Raw genomic sequence first — 19,007 nt, 5'->3', positions numbered from 1 at the left:
TAAAATAAAAACTTGTAACAATAATAATTTTAAACTCTTCAGCGCTTTAGCTCACAAGCTAAAGCATTAATTCTCAGCAATTATACAACAATGGTCCCCTCCAAAAACACAATCTGGCCTCCATGAATAATTAACAGAAGCATACTAGACATACTTTAAAATTTTATCCTCATCAAAAGACTATACTGACTTCTTGCACTATTTCTAGGTCTAAGTTAGGGAAACATTTACAAGAACTGGCTGTATCTCATACTCAGATCAACTTTTGTAAGCCTCATTATGTTACACATATGTATACCATACAGGCATATTTACAGAAGACAGTTCACAGAATACATATGCACAAGCATACACAGCCATGTCACCATATTTTCTGTTCAGAAAAACAAGTGCTACCAGCAACACTTAGACATTAGCAATAGAATTACTTGGAAAATATAGTACTATGGTGGGTCCAGTTAAGCTGCAGAGCAATATATTTTTTTGCACATTTTATGCAACCAAAAATATCCTACAAATAAGTATGTTCTAAATTGTCTATTTTCACTCACTATCTGGTACCCAATACCATAGTTTTTGAGGTTCTCCAGAAGGCAAAAAGAACAAGCAAAAGCCCAAAGCAAATGATGCATCTCCCTTCTCTGGTTAAGAATTAACTTTCTATGCCAGCTCATAACATTTTTGTTTGTTTGTTTTGTAGAAAATCCTGTAGCCTGGACTATGGCCCCTTACAAACCCTTTAAAGATTTGTTCCACAGTATTCAAGACTACTGCCAAGGAAGGATTGGTGTGATTCAAAGTTAAACTGTCCCCAGGGAATATTACATTTGAACAAGGTCAAAGCTGTAAACTCTGAGTGGATAGTATAATGCCACTTTGCTTAGTCAATTTTAGGAGAACCTCACAAGCAGGAACAGTCATTTTGATGCTAATCTGTGTCTTGTGACAGCCAGCATAGTAAAAAGACCATTCTGTTATACTTCTGAAAGGTTGTGTGAATTCACACAGAAACTACTGGATGATGTCTCACGCGTTCCACTATTCCAGACCTCTGTATTCTCAAGAGTCTCTTTAGGTGCGTCCTTTCACTAGTACCTTCAGCCTATTTCCAGGGCACAGACACTGCGTGAATCCTTTATACAGAGCAATATAAGGGTCCAGCTGCTTTAAGTGCTGAGGACTGATGCTGGTCATCCCCAAACTCCGTACTGTTTCCTCTCTTACCAGTATTCTTGGTATAACCATATTCATCGTTGCTCTTCAGGGACAACTGCTGGTCAAACCTATGCAGAAACACAGCCTTTGCTAACAGTTTCTAAATGAAGTTATTCTGTATAACTCTATACAAAATCTATCCTAACATATAACTGTTCAAACAAACTAACCTATACCTATTTCCTATCTCACCACTAAATTATTTTTTGCATATAGTTTGAACTATGCAGAAGAATCTGGGATTTCTTTCTGTAACCTTCTTCTCTGCGAAGAGTTCTTTTTACTAGTCACACACTCAAATACATTGACTTTATAAGAAAAGTAACCACTCCTGTTCTTTCTCTCAGTGCTTTCCAAGTTGCTCCACCATTTTCTTTCAAAAAGTTTGTACTTAGTCTTTTCAAATTTTTAGCCATCCCACTTCCCCAAGAGAGTTGCAGGAGAGCTTTTTGTGTTAATGACCTTCCATGATTAGAGCTTTTGCAAGTTCTTGGAAGCAAAAAGACAAAGTAAAGAGCAACCAGCTTCACATTGAAAATATTTCTGAAATATGTACATAGAGAATATCAGAAATATCACACAGAATTCCAGACTGCCACATGGAAAGACCCAAAACTGTCATTCAAAAGTCTTCTGCCAACTAACCATCCATCATACAAGTGCTGCAATCAACCTAACATTAAAACAGTTGGATAGCACTTCTACCAGAGTCATAAATGAGCAAGGTACCTATATTTATTTCCATTTGAAACATTTGCTTCAATTAAATTTATCACAAACACGATGTAGCAATCACAAGCTATTCCACAGGCAAATAGCCTTGAAGCAGAAGTTACCAATTCTCCTCTGAATACAGTGTGAAAAGATCTTTGCCACCTGAACGCTTTTCCATTAGAATGTGCTAGGTCTTCAAGGTTGGATAACCACAGAAATAGCTTGCAATATGCAAGTATACATCTTCCCCCTCTCTATGTGCAATAGGATGTCACACACAGTCATTTGTATGCCGCGTTCTGGCCTGAACCCTATCTGGTAGGGAGATAGACCTTGAGATAAGGCCTTGTTCACTGACTTTAAAACCATTTTGCTCAAGAAAGAAAAGGTGCAGCACAGGTGGTAATTAACTAAGTCCATAGATCTCATGGAGAGCTTCCTGTATAGTGAATACTTGGAAAAAAAATCCCATTCTGCCTACTGGAGCAGCATTAGTTTTCTCTGTGTAGCTGGAGTTGCTAGTGCTTTTAAGGGTATTTCAGAAAGCCCATGGTTCGAAGGCTGCAGATTTGAAGACCAGGTTTCAATGTTGTTAGGTATACAAACATGAGAAGAAGGAGAAATGTTTCTGTTCCTGCAATCGAATTACGTTTCTAGTTCTCTATAGAGGTCCATCCTGAAACCATACGTCCTTTCTTTCAAAGTTTGTTTTTCGCTTGGATTTTCTTTTTTAAACACTATTCTGCCCAAATGTTGCTCAAGGTTCCCAAGGCAACACAAAGATAACCAAGAATAAAGCAGCAGCTCACCATTTTTTTCAAAGTTCTGACATCTGGAGTTGAACTGGTCCAAGCACTGCTGTAGAACAGGATAAGGAATCACCTGGACTGAAGACTACCTCCCTCTTTCGTAGATGTGCGGCATATGCATTTACATTACTTAATTTTTACTTCAGGTACACTTTATTCTAGAAGCAAGATATTTGGCTCATCAGGTATTGTGGTTCTCTAACAAGCCACACTCAGGTTTAGCCAAATCCACAACTGTGGCATTGAGGGCTCAGAAGTATATGCAGGAAGACTGCTGCACCATTTCAGCTTACATCTTTGTTTAGTGGAGATAGGGATCTGTGCATAACAGGAGACAATTTATGTCTTTAATGTATTTATTCAATCTAAACATCAAGTCCTCAGCACTTAACATAATGAGATTCTGGTCAGACTGAGACTTCTAGGTCTTCGAGCACTTCAGGATAACGTTGGAACAAGCACAAAGGCAAAATAAATTACAATCTACAGTTCAGGGGTTAAACAAATCTGTAACTGTTAGGCATTATGATGAGACCTTTGTGAAGACAGATTATACCAGAAGTACTTATTGGTAGATTCTTCAGTTGAGGTACTCGATCCATGCTGTTTTCAAAGACTCAAGAACACATAATTCCTTAGACTTGAACCACACTGCTAACTCCTCTTGCCATAAGTAATGTATATACTATCATGGGCATTCTGCCCAGCTCTAGATTTCCCACTCTATGGTGTGAAATATTTTGGTTTTCCTCTAAACCATTCAAAACCTAGACCTAGATTCAGTGTCTGCATTCTACATCTGCATTCAACACCTTCATTCTAAATCAATTTTGGTATCAGTTCTTCAGAAGTATATAGAATGTATGTTAAACAGATGACAAGCTCACTGGACTAAGTAAAGAAATAAGGCGTTAACTTCAGAGAATCACAGATCTGGTTCATTATCAGACTTGTCTATTTTGAAGTAAGGCAGTGAACACCAACTAATTTTCAGCATACAGGTATATATATTTGACAAACTATCACTGCTGCCCTTTTGAGTAGTTTTAACAAATACTAAAAAGCTTGAAATGTAAAGGAAATTGAAATGTCTATACTATATAGTCCCACTGTAACACCAGCCATGATCAGCACCATGAAAAGCCATGAAACCTCACACTGCTATAACACACACAGAGGAATAAATCTATTTAGAAGTTTCCTGACTGATTCTTACTATCTAGTGAACACACATAAAAGGAGAAATGAGGCTTCCCATTACTAGCATAGGTGATTGCAGTCATGAGTGCTGCTCCAAAACCGACTTCCTACCTACCACCCATCCGTCTCAGTCTGTACTGCTTTCTGCCACCCATTGTGTCTGATAGAGAAACTAAGATATGTTTCCCAAAGTAAATCAGACTTTTGTAAAAACAAACATACTATACACATGAAAAAAAACATGTTAGAGACATGTAATCCAATACGGCACAATGTTGATAACTATCGTTTATGTATTTCAGCTATAAAGACTGCATTGTAAAATATATTTAACAGATGAGACATTACAGAAAAGTTGAAGTATAACACTAGGAAACTGTTTCTAAAATAGTAATACTTAAACTTCCTTCTTCCACTTCTAGTAGAAAAACTGGTAGTGGCCTAACTGTAACTGAAACACACAACCACTATTTGAAGAAAAAAAATACTAGATGATTCTTCTAAGTATTTACCTGGTTCAGAGATAAGCTTTCATATTTGTACTGTGTATCCAGACATTATGTTAGGAGGGGCCAAATGTTATTTACACATACAACACCACACAATAAGTGGACCATGTAAAAGGAGTAGAAAGCTTTAACCAGAACTATCAAAACAGGATCTGGATCAAAATGAAGCCAAAATAAAAGGAGAGAAATAGCAAAGAGTACAGTAATGTTAAGAGATACCCAGGAAAGCTCTCACATGAGTTTTAAAGCTTACATGTTATTCCAGTTTTCACAGAGGTCAATTTGGCTTTTTGTTTGTTTTCATCTCTCTCTGTCCATATGTATGTATTTATGAATACGTGGTAATATTCCATCAACTGAAGTTTTGTTTCAGATCAGTATCCTTTGCTCACTTGTGTCCTTTCTGTAGTGCAACTGTCATATACTAAACAATCTTTCCTATAATGTATTTCATTGTTCTATTAAATGTACATTTTTATTTGAACATTTTCAAATGAATTCTATAAAGAAACCATTCATTAAAAGAAGTGATTCGAGTTCAAAAGAGACCTTTTTTCAAATATGGTACTCACATTGAAGAGAGGAATCTGGAAGGTCTCCATGCTTCTGAAGACTGCTGTATCTTCCCTACAAGAGATCACTACTCCCTAGGGCTCAAAATGTTAATGATGGACAGCGGTTATTTTTTCTTCCCTGGGCAGTTTGTATACATTAGATGTTTTACAAGCATTTCTGCAACTCCTCTGCCTGTTAAATTATCGGCAGCACACTACAAAATGTATACCTTATTTCTATAACCTGGGTAGATCAATACTCTAAAAGCTCTAACTTCATCGTTTTAAGATTGAATTAAAAAAAATCCCAAGACAGGTCAAATCCTTCTTATCATGTTATCATTGACTTTAAGAGTTTACTCACTTGACAATAGTACTTTAAGTATGTCTGTGAGACCAGCAGAAAGTCTTTAAAGAATACTACTGTCAAGTTCATTTTTTTCCCTCTGATTTTGTTCACTGAGTTCTTATTCAATACACCTGCCATCCTTTTGGTAAGTGCAAAGCTCCTCTTTGACACCCCCGAAAGGACAAATACACTCACATGCTTTTGGGTCTTATGGCCAAGTTTACATTTTACACTTTGTAGAAGAAGATATGCTGCACCAGACATACCACCACCCATAGCATCAGCAAAAATGCTCTTGTACATTCTTCATCAAAGCATGCCCAGTTCAGATTTTACCATGGCAGCAAACAATAAAACCAGTTACTCAAATTCACCCCACAGAATCCTGTAATTAACCAGAAGTCTAGCCAAATACCTAGTAGTAATGCTTGTCACTGCTCAAGAGACACTCTTAGCAAATTTCCAGGGCCTGAAGAATAAAAGTTACTCTGCTGATTTTTATTTATTTATAGAGTCAAAAATAAGTGCAGAAATCGTAGAATCTGCAGTTATTTTTATTCTCCTCAGTAGGAAGATTTTGCTTTAGTAGGAGGTAAATTGCTCTCTGTTTACATTGTCTGTAATAAAAGCCTGCAGTTGAGCAGCCTTGTTCTCACACTGCAATTACAAGAAGAGGGCTTTCATGGTCTGTGCTCTAAGACTCTGCAAGCCTCAGTTGGCCTTTTGGCCACAATTTGATCACCCTTCACTTTTGTAAAACCATATATTACGCATCTTCAAATCTCCAGAAGGGTCAAAGTATGGGAAAATTATTTAATAATCAAGTCCATGCCCAGCCCTTACAGATAATTAGTTTTTACAGACCATTATCTACAAGCCTACAGACTAGGGGCTCTGATTCAGCAGAGTACTTAAGCAAATGCTAAAATATTTATTCTGAATAAACTTGAGCAGGCACTAACTTCAGGCATATAGAGAAGTGCCTGATTGGTTATGAATGGACCTAATACATTAAAGTATTTAAATGGATGATTAAAACCTTGATTTGGACAGCATTTTAGATGGATTTATACAGAGTTGGAACACCAAGAATACAGTGACTTGCTTTTACAGCTGCGGTTGCACAGCAGCTACCAAATTGTGAATATTACCAAGTTCATTAAAACAGAGAAAGGTATTACATTTCTTGGGCTTTTTTTTTTAATTTTATTTTACTTTCATGTTTTAAGAGCTATTTAAAGTATAAAAACTTAATAGCATTTCACTGCACTCTCTATTCCACTAGAGGTCAGCCTGCAACAGAACCCCAAGCAAACACAGGAACTGCTGCACACTGGTAGCACTGACATTATTTTCTTTCTCTATTTTATCTATTAGAAAGATTTCTTCAGAGCCATAACTTAGATCTCTCACTAAAATGGAGCAACAGGAAGATATAATGGTGCATTTCATTTATGAATGACCTATAATAAATTACTATGAAGTATTCCAGGTGCCAAACGAGAGAATGCTTTGTCTGCACATGAACTATATTTCACATACTTTAATTTGGCTGACACATAAAACTCATTTGACATTTTGCAGGTATTTCTTTGAAAGGATATTTGGTTCTTGTTGAGCGTTAAGGTATGGAGGTGGGGTAACCTGGGTAACAGAAGGTCATTTCCGAGTAGATTGTTGTCCAAGATCAGCTCTTCCAAGTAACTGAATGTTTTCAGTCCTTCTAGTGACCTGCAAACGACAAAGGCAACAGGAAAAATGATACTCCACTAAATCAGGGAGGCCATTATGAGCTGAAATAAATATTTTAACCTTCCCTTTCAGGAGTGGGAATAGTTTTGGTTTGGGTCTGTCAGAAGAGTGAATGACAAGCATTAGTGGCAAGGGGAGTGCTGGCACTGCAACACATCCTTCACATGCTGGCAGGATGAAGGATGGGGGTCACTTAGTGAGTAGCCAGGATCCAAAACAAAAGGCTTCAGATATGGGGCCTGCAGGATGAATTTGTCAATGTCTTGTGCCTTCAGGCACCCAGCCTCGCCTGACCCTAACCTCCATTCCCAAGATAAATAACTCTGTCACAGTTCACCTTCATTCCCTGGACACAAATTTAAGTTGTCATCCATCATTTCTGCCAAGAAATATCATACCCTGCTAACAATAATAAATACAACTTCAAGTATCATTTCTTAGCAGTTACCTTACATGCAATAATAGGAAATAGAGAAGGGATTTTTTTTCCTTTTTATTAACCACTTAATTTGCTTCTTGAGTCCCTGCAAACAAAATAAAATGTTCTTTACAAAATCAAATGCAGAATTACTCCAGACAGAAAAGGTATTTGCTTTCTTTTCGGAACTTACTGTCCCACTGTCAAGCCACAGGTCAGACTGCAGAGAGCAGATTTTAAAAGGAACATTTCACAATATGGAAGTGCAGATGATGGCTTGTAAATAAACAAGATTCTGGAGGTATTCATTCCTCTGATAGAAAAGTGCAGGGAAAAAAACTAAAAAGAACACTTTGGTACCTTGTTAAGGCATCTATTCCAAACTTGATTCTTAATGCTTGCACATTCCAACAGGAAAAAAAAAAAAACCACACATTAATCAACTAAGACACATGGTATATGGAGCATACGCACAGACACGCATTCACAGCTCATTCACCTACCAGACACCTAAAGATATGCTGAGATTGCATGACTTGACAGCTGATCTACTATGCCTACCAGTGGGAAGATCATCACTGTATCTCCTGGCTGTTTTATAAAATGTGATTAATAAGGGAGATGCAGTCTATACTATTTATTCAGTTTCCAATGACATTTATACTGAGGGGATTTCCTCACCCTCCCCTAGTTTTTGGCAAAAGTCAAAATACAGACAAGGTCACTGTTAGAGAGTTCTACAGGCACTAATACTGGAGGCAAATAAAAGTATTTTTAGAAAGTATATGGGTTTCAAATTAGACAATTTAACATTCATCTGTCCAACAAAAACAAGATATTGCTTTTGTAGATACAACTTACTGACCACTTATAAATCACAGTTAGAGGGTTCAAACAACCAAAAGAAATCAAGTCTGTGACCTTTACGCTTGGTACTGTACACTAACCTATGAATATTCAAGTAACATTTGCACAACATTGAAACAGTGTATTTCAGTCCGAAGACTCCAAAGTACTTACACTGTTAACTTGGCATTCTGAAAGGGAGGTACAACTATTACTAATGCCATTTTGATGCTGGGCAGCCAGACCGGAAGAAAAATTGCCATGCCTACAACCTATGGCATATCTGTATCGTTACAATGCATTGAGACTACAGTTTCTGAAGCTGAAAGAACAAAAGCCTCTATTATAAACATTATACTGAAACAACCACCACAGTAACAGTCGCACATTTTGCATTTGCCTTTAACAAGCTGTTTCAGAAAAACTCGATTCAGCCTACATAAACTGTACGCCATTAAGAGCTGTGCTGGCATGCTGTATTAAGCTAGCTATTTCAGCAAAGGGTCGCAACAGACTTGGTTTTGCCAAAGTCAAGATCAGACGAGATATCAGCAAACATTTCATACAGTGCTTTCCCCCAAGTACCTTTAAAAGGCAAAATAACCCAGAGGAAGTAGCAGTGAGTTTATCAAGCTGTTATAAGTTTTCATTTCAGTTTATTTGACAAACCTAGTTTAGCAAATTCCCCTTAAATACTCTTTATTATATAAATAGTGGATTATTTCCAAACCTCACATTTCAATGTAAGACTTTGACTTGCCAAAGGAGTTCAGAGAAGGCCACCTTCTTGTCAACACCACAGAGTCTTATGGGATGTTAATAGGTCCTTTGTGAAAAAACATTGCTTGGGCTCTGGTCAGTGTCAGCATCAAAATACACATTGTTCCTGAGTTATGTTACGCAAATATAATACTCTTATCATGAGAATCAGCAAATGGTTGGCAACTGGCAAGGAGAAGAAAGCGCACATCCAAAACTGCTGCAGGGGAGGCATAAAACAAAATGACAAGCCATGAAGTAGGACAAAAGGCCTTGAAACACTAGAGGGAGTTGCCTGTTGAAACAGCCTTTCTTTCAGAAGCCTGGGCTGAACACAAGGGTACTAGTTTCATAGACAGGCAGAGAAAATTGTGCGCAAATCTCCTTACACCTGTCTGGTTTTGATAATTTTTGCCATATAACGTTATTAGCTGCTCAGTTAAAAAGGAGCCGTGTTACACAGGGGGTTGCTTATTAATTGTTTTCATGTCATCAGAGCAGTGTGCACTTGGTGATTTAATCACCTAAATTCAGAGTCCATGGAGATGGGAGGGACTGCCACAGTACATAGGGAGGGTGTAGCCATTAACATAAATTTACATCATATATTATTTTGCTATCCACAGAATTCTTATTTTTTCATCTTAAACAGAAGAAAAAAACTAGCACCAAAACAAAATTGGTAAGACAGTTGGTAAAGAAATAAAAAAGAAAAAAATGTATTTGCTATCATTCAGTGATACTAGCTACTAAATTCAAGGCAACAATCTCTACCATGATAATATATAAGGAAATATTGCCCAGCAGCTGTACTCCACCATTTAAAAGTTTTAAGCACAATCCACACAATAGGTTTTATGGTACAAATTTCAGCATGTCCCGTGACTTCTATGTGCCTCAATTTCCCACCTGCAGATGGGAGATAACATCACTTACCTAAGAAAGGATTGCCATTGTGAATTACTATATAGAAAGCATTTTTGAGAAGCTGAGGCAGAAATCAGTATACTGGCATTTTTATTTTTAACGAGGGTGAGATAGTTATATTAATGTAATCCAAGTATTTCCTCATGAGCCCTTTACAAAACAGGAAAGGAGTGTGTATATATACACAGCATAGCAAGAAGCACACAAACACCCTAAAAGAGATGAGTATAAAAAGATGGAAATCCCCCAAGAAAGAGAACTGGTCTAAAATTAAATCTGTGCTGTTTTCTCGTAGTTCACAGAAGAAAAAATGTCTCCCTGTATTGGTATATCAAAACAAACACACAATCTTACCACCACAATACAACCAATGCTTAAGGGGCAGTGGCAAGCCGTTGTTTTCCCTCGTTTCAAAAGGCTAATAAACATCACTAAGGTGTATTGCAGGTTGCTTTTCCTTGCTCTAATGACATGAAAGCTGCCCATTGTCTCACCCACAGGTACCATCTCAGTTACCTCATTGCAGGGCTCACACTCTGCTCCCAGAGGAGAGCAAGTGCTGCCAAGAGATTTCCATTGCAATTTCCAAAGTCACATCAAACCGACACAACATCACAACGTATTCCGTGCCGCCTCATTCAAACAGAAGAAACTTTGAGTTTCCACTGTAATTAACCCTATCCTCGTTAAGATAATTATGATCAAGCTCCCTGTCACAGCTAATATTGCAGCATCATTGCCTATGGCTCACGCTTTGCCCTCATTAGCTTACAAAAACACTGCGCTAAACAGGAAACTGACTCCCCCTGCAAAACGACTTAAGATGTTCTGTAAGCAGACAGTAAATAATCCTTTGGAATACAAAGGTCTCAGAAATGTCATTTTATCCAAGTCCTTTGGCTAATCAGTATGATTTCTTCCAGCTTTCTTTTCCATAATTCATTCATGGTTTGTAAAAAAGTTTTAATCATAAAGGAATGTCATGGCAGAGATTTTTTTTTTTCCCTATGTGTATTCATGGTAATTGTCAACTACACTATTTCATACGGTCCCTCTGGCCTGACGGGGATTTGGTTACAATAACAGTAAAGAGCAGCTCTTCGTTTTGGTAATATTTGACAATGAAAACACAAGATTTTATAAATGAAAAAAAGCAGAAGCCTCTCAAGTAATGGACAAACCTTGGTACTCTTCAGTTGTCCTTGTCCAGAAGAACAAGCTGTTCAGAAGTACACACTGAAAAAGAAGTGTTCCTCACATTTTACCCCACCCCTCCATTAATAAGACAGCTGCCTCATATGTAATGACTTTTTCCTCCTGTTTAACAGGAAAAGAGAGAGCAGTTAACAATATGTAAATGAGAGAGTTTGGCTTTAGCCTTGAAATTGATTTGCACTCTGTTGACAAGAGATAGCCATTACCAGAAGTTAAAGGCAGAGCTGTTACAAAACAAGAGCTTTATAAAATACCTTTTTTCTTGCCTTTTATGTTTTAACAGATTACAGGAGAGCAGAATCAACATGAGAACCCTAGTACTAGATAATTTCAGTATTTAAAGAACAGAAATGTAATTTCTATTTCTCCAGCACCTGCCAGCCAAGGAGCACAAAGCATTTTTTTTTAAACATTAATGAATTACTCTTCAAAAACCTGCTGAGCTTAAAATTCCATTTTGTAGTAAAGCAGAGAGAGGTTAAGTGACTAACGAAAGGTGACCTCCAGCAATTTTCTAAGAGACAAGGAATAAAACCCAGAGCTCCTGACTTCTAGTCCTTTGACTTAACCTCACCAAAACAAAACAAAGAGCAATAAATAAATGCTATATATATAAAAGCATAAGACAGACACGTGTAAGTTTACAGTTTGCATAATTCCCTGGGAATGCAAAACATCATTTTGGGTTGACTTACTTTGATTCCTGTTCAATTTTAAATTCCATTTAATCTGAAATATAGCATACAAATAAGGGGAAAAACCCAAGCCATTTCCAATTGTGTTCTGATGGTAGAATGGGTTCAGTGAGTCTTCTGTGCCAAGTCCCTCGGCCTGAGGCCTCTGTCAGAATTCTACTCTAAAACCTGCTTTGGGGGGTTCTGCTCTAAACACACCTCTCACCTGTGAGTACAGAAAATAAATAATCTGCTTTAAAGAAAATACTGTGGCTAGAATTCAGTTCAAATTCCAGAAAAAAACCCACTCATCATTATTATAATCACAAAAATACTGCGAATCGAAGGTTTATGTATTTCCTGCATGCAGAGATAGTAATGGCAGATAAACTACAAGTAAAGCATCAAAAAATGACCTCTGCACTATTCAAGCATAATAGCTTTTCTTTTCTGCAGTCCTACTTAATGTTTATACCCATTTTTCTATGTGATAATACATCCAAAACAACACAAGAACAAAAAAAAAAAAAAAAAGGCACCCCAGTGAAAGTAAAGAACCTCCAACATTTCTAGTGTGGGCCAGGCCCCAAGTTAGACTAGACAAGGCACAGAACAGGAATTGTGAAGTTCTGTTCAATGGGGAACAAGCTTACCAATGTTTCCAAAACATGAAATGTGAAATGCTTTGTTTTGCCTAACAGTATTTTGCAAAAGGCTATCTAGAAGTAGCATTTTGTGTCACTTCCAGTCAATCTGTTTCCAGATTTCTGTTGCTAGATAGAAAATATCTTGAAGCAGCTCTTTGAATAAAACTTAAGGCAAACCTGTGAATATGGTCAGCAAAAGAGAAAGTGGAAATAAATGAATGAGCAGAATCATTAAATACCTGGGAAGAAGAGATTTCCATAAGAAAAGATTAAACCTGTGTTATGAACTGGATCTACAATTAGTTCCTCTGTCTTTTCATATAAAGGTCATACTTAACTTTCAGACATACAATAAAATGAATATCCATCCCTCGTTTATCCCCTTTCCTTATACACTGAAAGTATACAAGACTACATGGGACACCTTATTACCAAAAAGATTGGGGTGAAAACATCTTGCACAACAATCATAAACTAGAGCTATGTAAGCACATTAAAATGGTGAGGATTCATGAAACCCCAGAATCTTCATCTGGTTTTTATAGTCTTGGTCTGAGTCTTACGCAGCAAATTCCATTGCCTAAAAAAAAAAAAAAAGCCCAAACTACTCAACCCCTCCAAGCCACCACCCACCCCCAAACCTCAAAGAAAACACAAACAAGAGTAGAGTCAATAAACAGATAGACAAAACGAGATAAGAGGCCTTCTGAATTCTAAATGTTAAGTTCACAGCATTTCAAACCCTTTCTTACCAATTACAAAACAGAAATACAGGATTTCTTGAGAGAGATTTTGCTGTTAAGCAGCAGCTCCCCAAACGATGGAATTATCTGAAAAGCAACAATGCAGATTTATCTCATCCATCTGTAGAAGCCCAGTTATTCATAACTCCTTACAGCCAGTGACAAAAGAGGGGCACTTCCAGAAGGTGAATCAGACCTTCAGGTGAGCCTCAGTGAAGTATATATATTTGGAAGGGATGAACGTAGCCTATTTGTCCAAAGTCTTGCAATGAAATAAGAAGAAATTGCAACGTTAAGATAAAATAAACTGTTACAGCTGTGCCCCAGATGGGCGGATTTTTTAACCGGTGAAATAAACTACAAATCCCAATTACAGTTTTCAGTAGCCCACAAAAACATACTAGAGTCAACCATTCAGTTGTTTAACCACCATTCTCTCCTACCAAGACTCTAGTCAAAAAAAAAAAAAAAAAAAAGAAAATAATTTATTTTCCTGGCCTAACTCTACCATGAAGCAACCAGATTGACTGGGGCAGGGTTCAACTTCTCTTCTAATGAACATCCTAAAGTCTCAGATTTCACTATGTGTATTTAATACAGCTCTACTCAAGAGGATAGCCCATTAATACAGTTCAGGCTTTATCCTTTATGTTAGGCTTCTTTTTGCTGAAGTTTTTAGATTACGTCTTTAGGATTAAACATGCCAAGATCTTATATTATATTACTCTTACAATTTTGTGTAAATTTAAATAAAATGACAATCAGTGTAACACTTGCCACCACCTGTGGCAAGGCGGTTTTCCCATAAACCATATAAAATATTTTAAAACAATACAAAATGGATCAGAAAATGAGCTCTTAGTCATCAAATGATTGAACAACTATCATATAACAAAATACAGTTTGCAAAACACAGCTAAACATTACCAAACAGAGAGCAAGTGACTGTATGCATTCATATTTTATCAAAGGGGATTCTGGAAAAACCACCACTAGGAAGTCCCTGAGGTTCAATGAATGCATCACTTCAATAATATTCCTAAGTATGGACTTAAGCATCCTTCTGCTGAAATTTCTTGAAAGTATTCGATGAAGAATAACAAGATTAGAGGAGTTAGGAGAAAAACTTGGATGTGAGTGTCTATTGATTCATTTGTTTTTCCCCAATTTTAACATGAAATTCAGTCCTAATAAACAAATGGCATTTTAAGAAAAATGCAAACACTGACATTTTCTGAACTCGAAAGAATTCAAGGAAGTATTAGTGATTAGAAATAGCAAAAGAACAAGTCAGGGTTTACAAAATATAAATCTACCTGGTTAAAAAAAAAAAAAAGAAAGAAAAAACCCTAAAACCCTATAATGTATTTATTTTTAAAAGCACCGCTCAGCTCCATGTGCCAAGTTAAGAACCTATTTATAAACCCTCTAAAAAACAGTATTATAATGGAAACATGAGCAAATTCAACTGCAAAGGCTGTACCATAATGAAAGCTTTACTGTATCTTGGATCAATCTGTCACTCTGCAATTCAGATAGTAACCTGACCCCTCCCCTTTTTGCACAGAGAAGGGGGGAGTAACAAGCCTGTAGAGTGAGTAAAGCCCATTTTGACTACTAGAGTTCAGTGAGAAGGGGGAAAAGAAAAGTAATTTTTCTCCCATCTTCCACAACAACCAAGGCTGAGGATTGACAAGCAAATTGACGCACTGCTCAGAGGGCAAAAGATAAATGTTTGATGAATTGGCCATTGCTGGAGGAGTGATGGGCTTCATATGTGCATAATGGACTAGCTGCCGTTCAATTCAGATTGCCTGCCAAGATAAGAAACCATAATGAATGGACCAAGCACAGCCTGTGCCATAAGAAAGTATAATCTGGCTAGTTTTAATAAACTTAATAAAAAAGATGAAGCAGAGAGAGGCAAGGAGACTGGCCTTTGTGACCAGCTATAAGAGGTGAGAACGACTAATAGACTGCTCAAGCATGATAGCAGAGAATTATTAATGGACGTAACACGGAATTCCTCGATGTTAAAAAGTATCTTTAGAACAACTTAAAATCACAGGGATCTACATATGCGCATACCACAGACACTGTAGTACTTCTAAACAACATATAACTGCCACTTATTTATTATTTCCTTCTGCTACCTACTCTGCTTTGTCTCCCTAACATCCTTTATCCCGTCTGCATGGTATCTTAGTCTGTACCTAGATCCACACAACACATCAAACGTTTTACCAACAACTCCTCAGAATCAAAATAACCCTCTAATTGTAACCCAACAGAATTCAGGCTCAAGTTCCACCAGAAAAGTTTTGGCTACAAAACTATACTGCTAACTTTCACTCCCAGTGGAGAAACATCTTTTACCATCAGAAGTGGTCACACTTGGTGTAACTGCATTTGCTTTTGCAAGCTATGTTTCCACCAAATACGAGAAATTTGCCAGTACAGTTATCACAAAAAAACCCCAAACCTTTCTAGCACAGACAATAGCAAGTTGCCAGCAATAGTCCTTTTGGTCTGGGATTTGCTATGTTGGATACTGTTCCCCATCTGTACCCGTAACCTCCAAGTTCTGACCTTTTGCAGCACCAGTCAGCACTACAAAAAGACATTAAAAACAAAACTCTTACAGTATTTTACTGTATATGGGTATATAATAGCGTAAAGTCTGGTAATCACCACCATTTTCACGGTGAATAGCATATACACACAGGGTCATTTTTGCTTTTCCTTTCTCATTATTTAGCCACATGAATAACAGTGGCTCACTTTCTGAAGCTTACCAGACATTGAGACCTGAATCTATGACTGAAAATGCTAAAGAAATCAACAAGAGAAATAACAGCCCTGACTTTTAAAGCAGTGAGATTAGACCAACAATCTATTTCTTTGTTAAGAATCAAAGGGCAAGAACACACCCTTATGTGTGCATACAACACACAGTACTTGGCCAGGCAGAACTGTTTTTCCCTTTAGGTAGAAAAACAAAGAAAAAAAAAAAAAAGAAGGAAGAGGAGGATTGCAGAAAGATCCTCTTGACTGAGGGCAGCTAGAAAACACATTATACAGAATAACATCATTGTTATGCATGTTTGTTTTCTTGTTTTTTACTTTTTTTCCTTTGATGATGAAAAATAAATAAGGAAACATAAAATAGTCTACTTGGGTAAGCATTCATGCTACCACCCCCTTGATGTCAGTTATGTAGCCTGTATCATATTTTAAACAGAAATGATTATATGCAAGACAGATGTGTAGTTTTCAGTATAAATTTTATCCAACTGCAAAAAGAAAGTAACTTATTATCAAGCAGCTCAGTAAGGCTCCCACTACTGAAGAAAATAAAGTTTTACGACAAGAGGGTCTCTCCTCTCTCTCTCTCTCTCTCCCTGTGAGTGAGAAAGTGAGTGGAAGAATAAGACAGAACGGGAAGGCTCAGGAGTGCTGGGTGAATTATAGACTGCCTCTCAAGATTCACAGCTCTTCGTGGTAGGAGGTTAATATTCTCACATGTCATTAGGTCTGCTGGCTCTACTGATGGCTCATTGAATCAGGCAGCAAATTATTTCCTCATGCTGCAGAGGACACCACACTTCAAAGGGAAGGAGCCAGGGTCAAGACGGCTCTCCAGTTCGATTAATGAGTTGGGATCAGCAGAGGTTGCCTGTAGGTAAGAATGTGACTGAAGCTTTTGACAAAGCTGACTTTTTGAACAGGACTTGACCCAGGCCCCTTACTCCCCTCCCCACCAAATTTTATTTCCAACATTTGCCTCTGACTGACCTGCTCAGGCCTGTTGGGATAGTTTTGACCTCCTCAGTCTTTGTTACCAGACACAGGAGCTGTCTGCCTATATTTGATGTGTCTCTCCCTGAAGGCCACATCAGCTTATCCAGGTTCATCAGAATACTTTAGAACTGCACAGCAAAATAAGATAGAGTAGATTAATTTCAAATTTTTAATTTTCTCATGAAATTTGTTAAAAAGGGGAAGAAGGAGAAGATGACTAAAAAATATTTCAGCTTTCAATAATACTAAGAAAGATTTCTAAATGCTGTTAAATGCAGATAAGAAGAACACAAATATTATTAAAAGCATACAACTTACATATTAAGATGATGGAAGAGCAGAAAATGTATGTTCCTGCTTACATGGATTTGCTGACTAAGAATATTCCTAGCAAATAATGCATTATATAGAATATTCCTCTAAAAAGTTTTTATTTTTATTGCCATGGTAGCAAGAGATTAGAGACAATTAAAACTTAACGGTCACTGCATTCATCTCTTTCTAAACGCTCAATGGTATCCTCAGTTTGATGTCTCTGAAGTATTTTAGTGCATATTTAAATAGATTTAATAAAGTACCGAAGTGAGATTCATTGTATTCATGTTTTTTGATAAGATCTTAAACTGCACACTTGCTCAAACAAATATGAGTAACTGAATCAACACGTAAGCCACTGTTGGTAAGCTTCCAAAATTCACATAGCTGCTGATTATTGAAACAAGAGTTTTGTCAATTGCACCAACAAAATTTTTCACACAAGCTTCCAAATTTGTTATATATTTAAAAATTTTGTTCAAGGATATTTTACACCCTTATGTTTCCAGTGCAAAGACCTAGGTTGTCCTTCAATATTTATTTTCATCACAGTACAAGTTTTAATATCCTCTTCCTAAACATTTTGTTCACCAGCATCCTTAACACTCAAGCACTTGTTGCATACTAAGTTTGCAGTATACTTAAAAAAAAAAAAAAAAAATTTAAGGCAAAATATCAGTCCAGAGATGTCCAAGGACAGCAAAAAGGTGACTGTTCAAGCTTTGCAGGCTTAAGCTTTCTGTTACCACAGGTGCTTGAATCAGGAAGCTACACATCTAGTTTTGAAACTAGAATGTTTTTATTTTTAAATGTACTGAGCAAACAACAGTTCTTATAGACCTTAAAAAAAAAAAAAAAAAAAAAAGCTGGGACATTAGTGCCTTAAAAAGATCAGATCACTTAGGTACCTTAATAACAATTTAGGAAATTTGACTTTTGGTGTATTTAAAAATCTTTTAACAATCTCCAAGTGTAAGGCAAATTTTCATCTTTACTCTTCAATGTTTCTTTTTGCACTCAAACCATTATTTGTAACAGATTTCCTTACTGTAACTAGCATTTAGGCCCCAAAAGCTAGTAAACAGATTATTAGGATCTATAAAACTTAGGATAAAACCATACAAGATCTATGCACGACTGAGTCAAATAAGAATAACTAGAATCCTTTCAAGGAGACTACCTAACTGCTAAACAGCACATCTTCCACATGGATGTGCTTTACTCTAAAATGCAAGTATACACAAGCAAGAGACAACTTTTTCTTTTACTTATGTCTGTGCAATCTCCAGTGAATTGTACATTATGCAAGTGGAAGCTTGCAACACCAGAAAAACTGTAAGAGGGGAAATGCTTTTTCATGGGCTTGTTTAAACAAAGTAACTGTGTTATTCAGTCTGTCATCAGTGTTAACATTATATCCTGTTTCATCTCTTTCTAGAAAGCTAGCGGCATACCAGAGATCATTTGTGAAATGTATGTATGTCTTGTATAATACTTAGCAGGACAGTATGAATCCTGTACAGAAGGACAAGTCCAGCTGGAGTGGGAGGTAACTGGCCA

At 37.0% G+C, this 19,007-nt stretch overlaps 1 protein-coding gene across 1 annotated transcript in view; it reads right to left on the bottom strand.

Annotated features, from left to right (window-relative positions):
- The window catches only part of LRMDA (leucine rich melanocyte differentiation associated), a 689,441-nt gene that overhangs the window by 302,350 nt on the left and 368,084 nt on the right, over positions 1–19,007 (bottom strand). Inside the window, 1 exon segment of the mRNA XM_082311396.1 lies at positions 6,949–7,081. Within this exon segment, the coding sequence (XP_082167522.1) occupies positions 6,949–7,081 (133 nt within the window).

This window comes from Platalea leucorodia, assembly GCF_965183815.1.
Source record: "Platalea leucorodia genome assembly, chromosome: 4".
NCBI classification, from domain to species: Eukaryota; Metazoa; Chordata; class Aves; order Pelecaniformes; family Threskiornithidae; genus Platalea; species Platalea leucorodia.
The sequence above is the reverse complement of the archived record's forward strand: the minus strand, read 5'-3'. Positions and strand labels throughout refer to the sequence as shown.